This window comes from Sturnus vulgaris, chromosome 12 (assembly GCF_052056855.1).
Source record: "Sturnus vulgaris isolate bStuVul1 chromosome 12, bStuVul1.hap1, whole genome shotgun sequence".
Taxonomy (NCBI): Eukaryota; Metazoa; Chordata; class Aves; order Passeriformes; family Sturnidae; genus Sturnus; species Sturnus vulgaris.
Window position 1 is genome coordinate 10,738,759 of NC_142254.1, and position 15,229 is coordinate 10,753,987.

Sequence of the window (15,229 nt, forward strand, 5' to 3'; positions counted from 1 at the left end):
TATAGCAATTGTGTGTGTATATATAGATACTATATTGTATACATATAGTATAGTATTAAAGTGTATTTCTTATATTCTGTATGGTTTCATTTTAAATAAGCCTGTAACAAGGAATAATTTAAATTAAGGAATTGATCATACTATAGAGAACTTTTTTGTAGAAGAGATTGGCTATTTTGCATCGTAAGTTTATAGGTTATGGCTTCTAAGTGTTGGTATAATACAAGATTTTAAAACGATGGTAGTGCTGTATGCATGTGGCTTGGGAAGCAGTGTCATATTCAGTGAGACTGAGCATAACAAAATACACATCTCAAAATCTGTCCTGCTTTGCATCATATCACATCTTTGCATCAAGTCAAAAGTTGGACTTGATGATTTTGGGAATCTTTTCCAACCTTAATGATTTATGACTGGAAATCTAGATGTCTGTTCCAGTAAGCATTTGGGTTAATTACAAATCAAACCTTGTAATTTTGATATGTAAAAAAACCTCCATACCCCTAACATGGATTATTCTTCCTAAATGCTGAATATACCTCCCATTAAGCATATCCACTGTATTTATATTGTTCCTTTAATTAGGGTCAATGTTATGGGTGATGTCATATTAACAAATGTAAATCTTTGTGTGAAGTTTATTTTCAAGCATTTCTACAAGCTGTATGCACTGGATTTAGTTTTCTGTGCCTCAAGAACATTTTTGACCTTCCTCATAGGAACTTCAATCCTGTACCCCAGTGAGGCAGCAGAATTCCCAGCACCTACTAAGCTTATCATCTCTGCTGAAGTAATGAAAACAATCCCTCCACTGACCACCTTTGTGCAATATTTTGCAGGTTTTTTGCTTTATTTCTGTGATTTGAGAAAGACCCCCACAAACAGGTGGGTTTGACCATGGCAAAACTGTGTCAAATGCCGAGTTAATGAGAAGAGTAGGGCAGCATCTCTGAGCCTAAGTAGTGCAGTTCCTGGAATAAAGTTCTAAATTATAGCTGTATATAATATGTTTTCATTATTAATCTATGGCTTTTTGCCAATAACGTATTCATCATTAAAAGAGCAATGTTTTGATAGCTTTATTTATATTTGAATGTGTATGAAACACTTGCTTTTGTATATATTATATATGTTTTATATAAACCTTTTATACATTTTATTTTTTAAAATTGCAAATTGCGTAAATTGGGGAAAAAAAGTACATGTTTGTGAGATAAACTTGTAACGCAGTTACTGATGAGTATAATTTTTATTGTCTCCATTCTCATTTCCCCTGTTTTGGCTTTCAAAATAAAACTGTGTAGTAAGAACAAGACAAAAGTTGCTGGGCTTTTCAGTACAGTGAAAATGTGCCAGAGTTTCTGTTTCACAGTTTTAAAAGCTCTGTGAGTTTGTTAGTGATTTCTCTTGAGGAGAATTAATTTTTTTCACAATTGTTTGGACCTTCTTGCTATCATGAATGCATTTCTTTAAACCTTTCTTGAGAACGTCTCTCTCAACCTTCATCACTTGTCAAATAATTAGGCTGTCCAACTCTGTGTATGTTTCCTCTTTAAAATCAAGCACTTGCTGTTTTAATGATTGTCATAATATAATAATATATTTTTTTCCTGAGATAATTGCACACTCATTAAATAACCACTATAATTGTCTTTGAAATGTGCCAAAAGAGAAGCATTTTTGTAAAAAGTAGTTAACAGATGGCAGGCATAGAAACAAAGCTTCTGGCTGGGTCAAATTACAGGAGTAAAATAGCAAGGTGAGACTAGCTGATAAAAATAAGTTAAATTTATATTTTTTGCATGATAATGTAGGGTAAGCGTGGTTGAATAATCTAAATAACTATTTGGAAATAGATGTCTTGTTAACACTGAAAAACTATAAAGCAATTCATTAATGTGAGAGTACTGATATAATTGTGCAATTATAGTGTCTGGAAGAAGTGATACCTAATTACAGAGAAAAGAGAAAAACAAAATCAGTGTTAAATTGTCTTCTAAAGACAGCGACCCATTCTATAGGCTGTTAAAGCTGTAGTTCCATGTATATCTAAATTGTAATAAATTATGGGGGGAAAGCTCCTATTCTTTGTCTTGTGTCAATGCAACGTTTGGGCTATGAACTGAACGGGGACACTCCTTCAGGTGCACAGAAACTTCACTTTTTTTGTCCAGTGCCTTTGTCCAGAACACAAGTTGCTGGCTTAGTTCTCTCAGTTGCACATGTTCTGTAGACATAGTGGAGGGGAGCTTGTCAATGTGCACAAATCCCTGAAGGTTTCAAGAGCATGGGGCCAGGCTCATTCCAGTGGTGCCCAGGAGCTTCCATCTAAATATGAGGAAAAACTGCTTTCCTGTGGGGGTGACATAGAGCTCTGCAACAGCCTGCCCAGAGAAGTTCTGCAATCTCCTACTCAAGAACTGTCTGGACACCATCCCTTGCAACCTGTCCTAGGGGGTTGAACTACAGGATCTCCAGAGGTTCCTTCTAACCTCAGCCATTCTGTGAGAGAGGGACGAGTGAGAAGCATTCTATTCTGGAGTACAGCAAAATAATTCTGCAGGGGCCTGCAGCCTTAAATGCAGAGAGTGCAAGTGGACTCATTGTGGGACTGCCATTGGCTCCAGTAACCACTAACCTGCTTCAGCTAACACTGTTATCTAGACTCTGCATTTCTGAGTGGCTTTGAACATACCATTCATTGCCTGTAAAACTTCCAGAGCAGCATTTTATCTTGAGACATTTTGTAGAAAATCAACACTTTATGAAGTGTGAGTGAAGTGTTATTTCTGAAAGAGCAGCAGAACTTGTAAAGATGTTAACCAGTAGTGCGGTTTTGAAGCCAGAGAATCTGATAATTTGGAATTCATGTGGCTTTTGTCCAGATGTCTGTATGTTTTGTGCACTCAGGTTTTGCAATTTTTTAGCTATTATGTTATTTCTAAATATATAGGTAGATCAAAATAATTTTCAACACTTTGTCTCCCAAACAGCCTCCTGCATCTGGAGTGGTATTGTTTTCTTTGTTTATTATCAGGTTTAAAAAAATTGCTCGATTTCCTGGTTACACAGATTTCTAAGAGTGTTTATCATCAGGTATTGAGTGGATTGAATTTGGGATCTCTTAAGGCTAATAAATATAAATTAGTGGGTTTCTTGGGATGATGAGACCGGGAATTCTAATGCTGATTTCAGTAAGCATGATAAATGAAGCTAGGAATGTAGCTTTAGGCTAGAAAAGATGACAAGTCTTACATTTTTGAAAGCTGTGTAATTTGTAGCAGAGATTGATTTTTCTTTCATAAATGCAGCAGGTCTTCTTTTGTGTGGATTATTTGGCTTGTATTTGTACTTACTTGAGTTTTTTGTTCCCTTGATATGTTACTGTGAAGGCAGCATTTTAATTTATATCTCCTGAAATTGTTCCCATGTTTTACATACTGCCTGCTCAGGGGTTAGCCCAGGTTTGAAAATAATTTCAATAATCATATATGTGTACATAATGCTGTTGAGCAGCATATTGAATTGCAAAGCAGAATTTGTTTCATAGATTGATAGGAAGGCCTCTAAGAGATATTGATGATCTCAGAATTTAGCTTTAGTTTATATCTTGAAAAGAAAAGTTAGCCTTAGTGTTAAAGAAGTCATTGCAAATATTGTGGTTCTGAGATTTTTGCGTATTTTCTTAGAGTTTGAAACATGGTTTCAAAATGATCGTTCTACTGATAGGTTTTAAAAATTATCTTAAGTAATCTTAAAAGGAATTGTTTCACTGTAGCTTAATTTTTAATGAGCACCACAATACAGAGATTTCTTTACTAGTATTTTAAGCAAACTAACAAGAAAAGCATAGCTCCTGTGCTTTTTGAGACTTGCAGCATGCTGTGGCTTCCAGGCCCTGTTTGTATTCCTCAGAAGGATAGGAAGATGCAGTAGAGTGCATTGTTTTTTATCTTTAAGTCATTGCAGCAGTTGTCCATGAGGCCTAGGTATGGCTCAGCCTGATGTGTGAACTTTGTTGTAGCAGGAATTTTGGTCTTTGGAACTCTTAAAAGCAGAAACCAGCTGTTAGAGAACCCAAGCTGTCACAGGGGTAGGCAGGTAAATAATTTAAGGAACATCTGAGTGACAAAACCAGACATGTGTCTTACTATCTTTGAATTCAGTAAGAACAATTTTTAAAATAAATTAGGCAAATTTATTTTGATGTGTCTGTATTGTAGCTCCTATTTATATCATCCTTTGGAGGATTCATTGACGTGCAATCATGCAGTGTTTGAAATCTGATCAACTCCTGACACCACATGAGATGTGTTTTCTGGTGCCAGCCCAGTGTGCTTTCTGACTTAATGTGGTTTAATTGCAAATGTGTAAAGGCTTTGAGTGATTTTAGATTTCAGAAATGGTGACCCAGCGTTGCTTGTTGGGGACAGAGGCACAGAGGGGCTCCTGCTTGTGACCGTGCTCGGGGATGCCCTTGGCAGCACACTGTGGTCTCTAGCCAGGCTGTCACTCTCTTCTGTGTTGGTGACAGTTTCTGCTGACTTCACCTCTGTTAAAGATAAAAATTTCTTGGCCTTTACAGTGGGTCTAGTCCTGCCACTTTTGCTAGTAGCCAGAGTCAGTTGAGGTTAGAAACATAACCGTAGCATTAATGCAGTAATTTTTTGAAACCTGTCTTGCAACTTTTTTTTTTGCAACGTTTTCTGTTTGATACCAAAGAAAAGTTATTTTATGGTTTACTACTCTAAAGCTCTTGGATGCTATGTTCTTTCTCTAGAAATTTTATAGGAGGCTTTTGGGGGAAAAAAATAGTTTGGTTTCTTTGCTTTTTGGGTTTCATTTGCCTGAAAGCAAACTGTTGTTCCCTGGTAGTATCCTCTGATTTGGGACTTCTTATTTTTGAACCATCACCCTTTTTGAAAAATTCCTTTTCTTTAGGCATCTTGTTTTACTCCTTAACTAGGGGGAGGGGTTTTCTTCATGAATATTTAATTGAGAAAACTACATTCAAGAGAAGTAGTTTCATTAGGTTAGCATATATGCTAAAGGACTCTTTTGAACTGAAGATTCTGGCACATAAAGCTGCTAAAGTAGTTCACTGAAGCTGAAACAAAAAATATGTAAGATTTTTGAATTGAAGTGGAAGAAATACGCCCCTCTTTGATTTAAATGGAAATATGCTGTGCAGTCAGAACTGATATCAGTGACTCCCCAGCTGTTGATGTTAAAAATAATTTTCCCAATTTCTGTCCTATATATTTTAGTGTTAAGTACTAAGAATACTAAGAAAAAAAGCATATACAAAGATTAAGTAAACTTTAAAACTTAACTGCTTCTAGGGAATAAAATTATTGTAGAGAGATGTTACATGCTAGCCTTTCTGAATATGCAATCTGTTTTGATTTAAACATCTTTCATGATTGGTATTTCCCTCTTGGTTAAATGATACCTATTTTTCACATCTGTCATCTTATCAACAATACTTCATTGTTCCGCTCCAAACAAGCACTGAAAATGCATACTTTAAAAAAAGGAAAAAAAAAATTAAAAGGCAGCCAATATTATTATAGGGTCACTTCCTGAGGACTGACCAAGACAATGATCCATTGCAGTATGTTTTTCCAATAACTTTTATACTTTGAATAAGCTGGTTCACTTACCTTCTAATTGAATTGGTTTTTACCATTGCACTCAATGTATTATAAAATGTGAACAGAATTTGGAAAATTAGGCTGGTAAAGCATGCTGTGGAAGACAAGCTACCTCTGTGCTTTGTTCAGTGTGTGGTTGTTTCTCTGACCTAGCCTGACTTCCCTTTCTGTAGGTATTTGCAGAAGTGAGCACTGAGACAAAAGGTGGGCAGTTTCCTGCTGGTTCTGAAGAGTTCTTGCCCACTTGCCCTTCCTTTTATCCCTTCAGCAGGTTCACTGACTCCTCCAAGTAGCAGAAGAGTACCAAGAACACACCATGGAAGGTTGTGCAGTTTACAGCCTTTGACACCTGGAATGTCTTCTCAATCTGGGCTGATAACAAACTCAGACTGGAAGAACTAGGGGGTAGTGGAAGGAAATACTGACAGCAGTAAACTTCCTAAAGATGAAAGTGAGGTTTTTTTTCAATCATGAAAATGTGTTCTTACAAGGCCACTTCCATGAGAGATGTAGAACACTGTAGCTACAATTTTGACAAGAACCAACAACCATTAAGGTCCTGTTGCTTTTTTCGTGCTCAGAGATGGATGCTGTGCTGGTTGTTAGTGTGACTGGGACATGAATGCTGAAGCTGCCTTGGATGCTGGGATTAAGGGGAAAGAAAGCTCTTCATGTGATGTTCTTTTCAAAGATAGTTCGGGTGGGTTTTTGTCTTCTGTCTTCTGTGGTTGATAAGGAAAAAAACCCATGAGAAAATAACTCTCAGTGGCACACAAAAGTGGTGGTCATATAAAACATGAGTGGGTAAGTGGCAACGTGTGAAAATTCAGTTTAATTTTGAGTTTGTTGCAATTTTGGTTTTTGTTCTGAAGACTTCTGTGGTCAATTCTTCATTATTTTACCTTTAAATCACAATTTAAAAGGATTTTGTCACCTTAAATTAGAGCAGTTTCAGATAATGTTATGTTTTACTGGAGTTTAAAAGGTCATTAAAAAGAAATAATGCAGATAGAAGCTGTCTGGCTTTGTGTGTTAAATAAACTTTTCCAGTTGTAAAATCAGGCATATGTATGTGCATGTGTTCCAGAAGAAGCAAATTATTTGTACTGTCCAAGACTGTATTTGCTCATGCTGAATTTCAGTGGATCAATATATTTTTAGAGCTTTACCCAGGGCATTTTGAACCCTAATGACTACTTTTTTTAAAACAGAAATATCTGTTTGATTTTTCTTGTCCGTAGCTATTTGGTGAAGTATTTTACACACTTATTTCCAGATGCCCACATAAGACTTGTTTCAAACAGTGAACTGAAACCTGAATTACCTTTTTTAGAGTAGAGAGTTCAGTCATTCCTTTTTTGCAGGTAATTGCAAAATTTGTAAGGTTAAGATTAGGCAATAAAGCAAGAAATAAACGAAGTTTTTTTGCTGGACCATTCTGACCCTTAGATTAAAGAAAAAGATGTTACTGTAGAGGTATGGCATGAGTGTGAATTTGATCTGAGCCTAGTAACTCAATGGTGCATCCACCAGGTGTCTTGGATATGATAATACCATTTTTTTCATGGCTTTCATGGAGCCCATGGTTTTCTCATAGTAAGTGTAGTCATACTGCCATAGTGCACCACGAGGTGCATCAGGCTTACAGCAATGCAAGTTCTGGATGTTCTGGCCCTGCATGTGAAAAAGAGCCCAGATAAGTTTTGCTGAGACAGTGGATTTTGTTGGCATTGTCTACCATTTTCCAAATAGCTCTTACATTACAGACTGGAACCCAAGAGAAGTGGGTTCATGATGGGCACAGAACACCAAGGCACTGAAAACTGAAACACACTAAATGCAGCAGCTTGGCAGAGCAAGCAGGATTAAGTTCTCAATTTCTTTCATTTCCTGGCAATTTAGTCTGCTCCATTATATAGTGCTTCCTTTAAGAGTTACTGTGCAAATTACACACAGTTTTCATACCACTACTAAATATTCAGAAAAAGATTCTAACTATAGTTGGCACTGAGCCCCAAAATAGTTTCTTCAAACTCTTTCAAATGGAAGCAAAAAGTATGCTGCAGACTCATTCTGTAACTTCTGATGCTGCTTCTGCAGCAACTCCAGGTTAGCAGCTGCTTCCATGGATGTGATCTTCCCATGAAGCAGGTCACTGGTTAAGAAGGTGCTACTAATGACAACCATTGTATCTTCACTATATTAGTGGCAAAACATGATTACTGATACTATTATTGGGTTCTGTAGCTCTGAGATGTGAAAAAATACCCTATATGGAGAGAGTGTGACGTGCCAACAGGTGCATGTTTCATCTTAGAAACATGACTAGTTTAAGGTTGCTGACCTTTCCATTAGTGTTTTCATTTCCACAGAAATTTAAAATTTGGTTATAAGCATGGTGCTAAATGCCTTGTGAGGCATAAACCACATTCACATCCCAAATCACAGATGTATGTTCTGAAGTGACTGTTACAGAGATAAAAACTGTTGTCTGGCCGCAGTGCTCTAATTGTTAGCCATTCATTTACCAACATTATAGATAGCAAGTATGGAAGGTTAAAAATATAGACTATCACCTGGTATCTTTTTTTTAAATCTATCTGTAGTGTCTCTATTTTAATTTAAGTTAGGTTTCATAAATGTGTCTTGAAATTCTGTATCAATTAAATACGGAAACATTCATTAGCAGTTATAATAAGCTAGAAAAAGAAGGAAGTATATTATCAGCATATTGAAAGAACCACAATTTGGAATACTTCATTGGCTCTCTTAATAGTTCCATATATGCACCAAAGAGAATGGAAAAATGATAGAACCTCACAGATCTTCATTTGCCAATGCTCTTGGCTTTGTGAAGCAATCCCAGCAGATGGTGTGGGGCAACTGTTGAAGAAAATAAAATGCAGTTCAGAAAGAACTCTGGAGTAAAGAAACCCTGTTGCATATTTAGGTGATCTTCCCATTAGTTGTGCAGAAGTAGCCTGATTAACTGAAAATCTCATTTCAGTTTACTGTCTAAAGAAACCATATTTTGTTGGGATTGCCATACAGCAAAGGAGATGCCTTTCTGCATGCATGTGGGGTGACACACGTGGATATTTTAAGTAACCTTCTACAGACAGACTCTGTAAAGGCTGTGAATTTTGGGTTTTTTTTTTAACAGATAAGCTTTTTAATTACAAATCCATCATTAAAAGTCACTAGAGGACTTATTTTTGCAGACCGTTCTAGAGGAAAGAAGTTCAAAGTACTAGTATGGAATTCAGAAGTCACCGAGTTGAGTTCATGCTTTGGGGATTTTTTCAAGTTGCATTCTTAAATACTATTTTATAATTCAAAGGATGAATGGATATACTGTTAAGATCTTTTCACTGTAGTGAGTTGAAACTGCAGTTTTCAAATTTTCATGTGATTATAATGTGAAAAAACGAGAAGCTAATTTGGACGAAGTCTCCAGACTATTGATTATTCTAAGTCATGCAATTTTTTTTATTTGTATCATGGTTCTGATACTAATACTGTTTTGGTGACTTGACATACATAAAGAGATGCTTTGTTGAGCAATAAATATGAACAAAGGTGATGTAGTAATGCACGAAGATAAAGTTTCCAGATGGCTAATTTTAGCTGCTTTTAGTGCAGTTGATGTCAAGGTCATCTTGATTTCCTGAGGACCTGGTAGACTGTCAAGAACTCGTTAGGCTCTCAAGGCAGACCGTACTTGGTCTGAGCATCGTCCTGCAGGTGTGTACTGCTACCAGCAGGAGTGAAAGAATCACTCAAAGCATTGCAGACGTAAACCTCAGCTTTCTGTTGTTAGACTCCTTAGGGTCACAATTTAACTGTTAGTGGTAGATAATCTAAGTGGTCAGTAAATCCACAAGTGAAAAACATTAATTCAATAACACGCCTTGTATAATTCAATCACAAACGTGTGACTTGTTAAAATTCCAGAGAAAAGCACAATCAGTTCCTGGAGTATATCAAGAATGGGTGTGACTTCGGAGCGATACCTAGTCTGAATGTTTTTGTGCACACACAGAATTGAAAGTAATGCTTCTTCCTGTGAATGGCCACACCTACTGTAGGAAAGGTGTTCTTACAGTGGAAGCCGTGTTTTATTATTGGAACAGATAAGGCAGGATTTGGGAGGGTTTTCTAGGAGGTAGAAGTAGTTTCGGTGTCAAACTCTCCTTCTCCTTGGGGCTTCCTTTGTAGTGATATGCAGAGGATGTGAAGGAATTATTTGTTGTTGTGGAGCAAATGAAAATGGGTTTAGGCTTTAGAGGAGAAAAACCTGATATCTGTAAGTGTTGAGGGTGGTGGTTTGTTCTTGCTGGGGGAAGGACTGTTACGTCAGTGAAGGTCTTCAAGTGCACGTCCTATGCAACCACAACAAAGTGTTGGAGGAAATGCCTTTCTGTGAAAAGCCTACTCAGCAGAGTACTGCTGGCTATTGGAAAGATGCTGTTATGATTCTGCTTCTTGATATAGTCTAGTAATTTGACTGCTTTTACATTGTTTAACTAAGAAATCATTCAGATATGTGTAGGGTACCTTCTACTCCTGTGAGACAGCATGTCAAATTCCCTTTAATTGTGCCAAAAAGATGCTCCCCTGGCTGTGGATCAGGGCATGTATGGGGAATTCTACAGCTGTTGTCTGATCTGTTCCCTGAATATTTTTCTGGGCCAGCTCTGTGGTGTGAGCACCAGCAGGGCCCATACCTGCTGCTGCTGCTAATGGCTTTTGCAGGCAGCAGCAGTAGTGTGAATTTGAGGTGATTCCTGCCAATTTCCCTGCTGCCCACAGGATTGCGTGGAGCAGCAGGGAACTGACAGGAGGCTTGTTCCCTGCACTCGGCTGCTGCTTGGCAAAGCCATTAGCAGCAGCAGATACCCCGGAGCTCCCTCTGTGCAGACTCAAGACAACATTGCATAGCTTTGCATTCGCTCATGTTTGGATGATTATCTTTGCAATCGTGAAAAGTACAAACCTATTTTTCCAAATAAAATCTTCAGGTTTTAAATATGTGGTGGCCTCAGGGTTTTCCTTTCCACCTTCTCCTATATGTTTGTCAGTTAAAATTTATTTCTTATTCTAGATGGAATAGGTTTGCAAGCCGTTGGTGAGAGGATATATTCCTTTAGGATGTTTTCACTGTGTTCCGTCTCACTGAGGGGGAGGGGTATTTTCAGCTTGCAAAATGATTTGCCCTTTTTTTTTGTAGATACTGGAGAACCTTTGAAATGGTTTTTGTTGTGCAAGATGATTTACAACTGTTCAATCATTTTATAGCTGTGCATATTTTCGAATCATGAAATTATGCCAGAATAAAAGAGCTCTGCTAGATTAAATGGCTTTTGTTGCTAAGTACATACAGATTTTGTCCTCTGTAGTGCAGGCATGTTTCACGTTCTAATCTCAAAACACTCGTGTTGCTTTCCAGTTTTGGTTTTTGTGGCAATGGTGACTTTCTTGATGAAGGTTTGATTACAGATTTATTTGGCTTAGAATGGCGGGCTGGTGCCTTCCTGCATCTTTGTGAATGTCATTTCCATATGGTTAGAAATGTCATAGCAAAATTTTAAAAACCCCATGGTCTGGGATTTCTAAAAAATAGCTTAATGTTTGTGGCAGTGCAAGAAATAGAACTCAGAAGGGATAGCACAGAGCAAGGAGTAGAGGAATTATAACATAGAGGAGCCTCATCCAGCATACTCACAGTTCTACACTAAGAGTGTAGTAAATGTTGTTGAGGAATAAATTGGGAAGCAGCTTTGAGCTCTGAGAAAATGTAGCAAAGATATTTTTTTTTAAAAAGAATAAAACATCTAGAAAGAGACCGTGAAAGGATTCATGAAAAAACCACCATTTCTGGATTACCTACTTAATTATTAAACATTTTTTGTTTGTTTATTTCTGGCCCAGAAATATTCAAGAACCCACCAATGTAACAGTACCAGCTTTGGTAGCATTTGGCTTTTAGAGCTGAAATTATACCAACAGTACATTAGGATTTTTTTTTTGTTTAGCTGATCTCAAAACGTAGAAGAGTTGGTTGTTTACCATTTTTACTAAGATATTAAATAATAATCCTAAATTATAAATCTCTGTAATTTACTATAGCTACTGTAAGCATAATGTAGAAACATCTTAGCTAGAGTTCTCAAAAGTAAAATTAAAATGTAGCAATTGTCCTTGTGATGCTGCTGTATATTTACAGAAATAGCCTTGAATTTAAGTAGCATTGTTAAGAAAATAATTAATTTAAAGTATTGGTATTATTAGTGTTTCTACTGGACAAGGAAGTTAATTTTGAAATTAATCTTAAATAGAAGTGAAATTATCTTTTAGAGTAATGACTAATCTTAACAATCTCAAAATCCTTGCCATATTAAATTTTCTATGGAAAAACAAATACCTTGCAAAATAAAGGTATATGTATATATTGAGCAAAACAGAAGTCAAGTCCTGATCTTTCTTCGTTCTTCTTGAGTGGGCTTTTTGAAAATCAAGGGTATTGCTAGGATGGAGCTACGCTGTCAAAAGCTTCTTTTTTTTTTTTTTTTTTTTGTAAATAACCTTGCAAAATCCCCAGTCTTCTTTTTTGTTTCATTTGATATGTTCACAATACGTATTTTCAAACTTGTCTGATTTTTTTAGAATAGCACTTTAACCCAACCTGGGAATGAAGAGGCGCTTACCAGAGAGCCGTGTCCCGAGGAGGTCTCCACTGCAGGGTCCCGCAGGTCTGGGCAGGGGCAGAGGGATAAAATCGAGCAGCTCTTCCATTTTCTGTAGGAAGCAGGGAAGCCTGTCAGCAAATTATTATAGTCACTGTTACCATCTTATAGTAATGAAGCAAATGCAAGAAAAATAATAATGTTTTTAAAAATCAAAAAGTATATTGGAGAGCAAAATCTGCTGGTGGATTTGCAAAAGCCACAGGCTGGGATTCGGCCGCTGTGCCCCCGTGCCCTCCCCCGGGGCTGGAGCCGCAGGGTTGCGGTGCGGCGAGGTCCAGCACGGCACAGCGCCCGGTTCCCACGGTTTTCCAGGGGAGCGAGCAGCCGCTGTGGGCGGCGCTGCGGGCGGGGGAGCGGGAAGGGTTAAAGCCGATCCCCGCGGGGGTTAAACGTGGAGCCTAATGGAATAATGACGGGTAGCACCATCTGCTGGCCTAGTTCCGCGGGGAGCGGGTCTAACCAGCGCTAATATTGGCGCTGATGCCTTTTGATGCTTTGTGCGTTTCTTTCCGCGCTTTGTTGCGATCCGGCGGTCCGCGCACGGCGGGGCCGGGCCGGGCCGGGGGCGGCGGGTGCGCGCCGGGCAGGGCGCGGGGATGCTGCTGAAGCGAGCGAGCGCTCGGGGAGGGCTGTGCGCGGCCCGGCTGCCGCTCGCTAAATAGGCCATTTAGCAATCTTCTCCCCATGCTTTTCTCCTGAGCACTGCCGGGGGTGCTGGAAAAGCGGAGGGCAAGTCTTTGTCTGACGCCAAAAATGTCTTCAGTGAAGAGGCCAAGAGGAAGGGTAAGTGAGAGCCTGAATGAGTGGGAGGAGGAGGGGTTCTTTGGGCTAAAAGGCTAATGGGATTGAATAACCTTCCTTATTACTGGCTGCTGCTGCGGGAGCCGCATCGCCATCTTGAGCTGTTCCCGAGCTGGGTCCGGCTGTTTGTTCCAGCCCCGGGGCTTTAAGGTGGCATCGGGAGCGGCCCCATCCCTGCCTCCCGCCCCCGCCGCCCATGAGGCACCTATAGAACATGTATCCCGGGAAGTGCACGGGGTTTGGCCAGAAAATGTGTTTGGAAATTCCTGGTGGCTTTTCTTCCTGCTCTAGGCAGAGGCGCGTTTACGGGTGAGAACGTAACATAACTGTTATCTGCTGGGGTTTTGTGTTTGAATAGGAAATTCTTTCCATTCCTCAAAGGGGGAGGGGAGGAAAGCAAAAACATGTCTTCTGGCTGGCTGCAGGAGAGGCTCATCAGCCCCGTAAACAATTCTGCCTCCATGAAACGGGCATTAAAAACCCGAAGATAAAAACAAGTTACGTCTTTAATCCGAGGCACGGAGTGTATGTTGATTTAAATAAAAGAGACGCTGTTTTCTGGTCCGTTTATGGATATAGAGCTGCGTAATTTTAGTTTTGGTTTTATCTTTTGTCTGTTTTTTAATCTTGGTGTTGTTCGAGCATCTGTTGTGTTCATCACCGAGTTAGTCCTGTAGATCATTCATCTGCTTTAAGGTAACTGTGGTCCTGATATCTTACCAAAGGAAAACACTCACACTTACCTTCGGGAGCTCCTCACTTTTTCATATTTTACTGGAGGTGTTGGACGTGTGTGTCAAATAGATGCGAATGCTGCAAAGGTTAAGGATTGGTTTCTTATATTACAGAGGTGGAGAGAAGGCTGAGAGAATTTCAGAAGGATATTTTTTACTGGCTTTGAGTACTTGGATGGGTTGTTTAAAACCAACAATTGATGTAGTTATTTTGAAACACACGCCATTCTGTGATATAAACTGAATTCCTCATTTTTTGTGTATGCATAAGTCCCTGGCAGTTACATTTTAAAAAAATTCATATCCCTATCAAAAATGTTTGCACTTTATATTTTTAAAATAAAGGGATTTAATTTACTTTTGTTTCTTACTACAGCCTCCTTCCAAGAAGACTGATGGTTCAGGATCATATACTAAGTTGCAGAATACCCAGGTGAAGGCAATGTCTGAAAAGAAGCAGAAGAAAAAAACAGACTCGGAAAGTAAACAAGAGAAGGCAAATCGCATAATATCTGAAGCAATTGCAAAGGCAAAAGAGAGAGGAGAGAGAAACATTCCACGAGTAATGAGCCCTGAAAACTTCCCCAGTGTTTCAGCTGAAGGAAAAGAGGAAAAGAAGGGTAGAAAAGTTAAATCCAAACCAAAGGATAAGGAGAGCAAAAAGCCGAAAACGGGTTCCTCATCCAAAATTAAAGAGAAAACAAAAATTGGGTAAGTAGATTAAAACATTGTCTTCTCTTCAGACTGTAAATCCTTGATTAAAATGGAAACTGCTTACTGATAAAAAAATGTTCTCCTCCACTGCCTACACAAAATTCTTCCTGATTAAGTCCGTGTGTGGACTCTCTCATTCAGGAACAAGAATGCTCTGTTTTCTCTTCAGATAAAATCACTGTAGGAGTGTCCTTTTGAAAGGATTTATTTTAAATACGTAGTCTAAAGTATTCTGTACTCACTTTGAAGCATAGACCCAAATATCTTTCGTCTAGTTTTGTAATCCATTCTGACTCCTAACTAAGTTTTTCTGGATTATGAATGCTGTCTTTATCAGTTTTGGCATGTAGTTTCAATAAAGTGTGCTTGATAAACTGCACAGGGAGAAATTGGAAGTTCAGTGAACTTGTAAGCAAGAGAATATTGCTATAGACAACATGTGTATCAAAAATAAAGCACGTAGTGGAAAGATTAAGTTCTAAGAACCTTGTAGTCTTCACTTATATCGATTTAATCTGCCCTCTTAAAAATGTTGCAGACTCAGCTGGGTCAGGCTGGGTGGATACCTTGAGGTGAG

The 15,229-nt window shown here is 38.6% G+C and overlaps 1 protein-coding gene and 1 long non-coding RNA gene across 11 annotated transcripts in view; one reads left to right on the plus strand and one right to left on the minus strand.

Annotated features, from left to right (window-relative positions):
- The window catches only part of LOC148222366 (uncharacterized), a 30,393-nt gene extending 17,066 nt beyond the window's left edge, over window positions 1–13,327 (minus strand). Inside the window, exons 1-3 of one of the 4 annotated variants that reach the window (XR_015806254.1) lie at window positions 13,258–13,327; window positions 12,362–12,471; window positions 8,471–8,537 (exon numbers count right to left, since the gene is read on the minus strand). This is a non-coding gene — a long non-coding RNA (uncharacterized LOC148222366). Of the gene's footprint in view, window positions 1–8,470; window positions 8,538–12,361; window positions 12,812–13,257 lie in introns of those variants that run through there. The other 3 variants (XR_015806256.1, XR_015806258.1, XR_015806257.1) reach the window with 3 other exon arrangements.
- Window positions 1–15,229, plus strand: part of CHD9 (chromodomain helicase DNA binding protein 9) — a 71,619-nt gene that overhangs the window by 5,322 nt on the left and 51,068 nt on the right. For 5 of the 7 annotated variants that reach the window (XR_015806253.1, XR_015806252.1, XM_014882903.2 and 2 more), the window contains exon 2: window positions 14,315–14,649. Coding sequence is in view for 5 of the 7 variants with exons in the window: in XM_014882903.2 (XP_014738389.2) it covers window positions 14,315–14,649 (335 nt within the window). In the remaining 2 variants the exon portion in view is untranslated. Of the gene's footprint in view, window positions 1–13,033; window positions 13,187–13,368; window positions 13,514–14,314; window positions 14,650–15,229 lie in introns of those variants that run through there. The other 2 variants (XM_014882952.2, XM_014882962.2) reach the window with 2 other exon arrangements.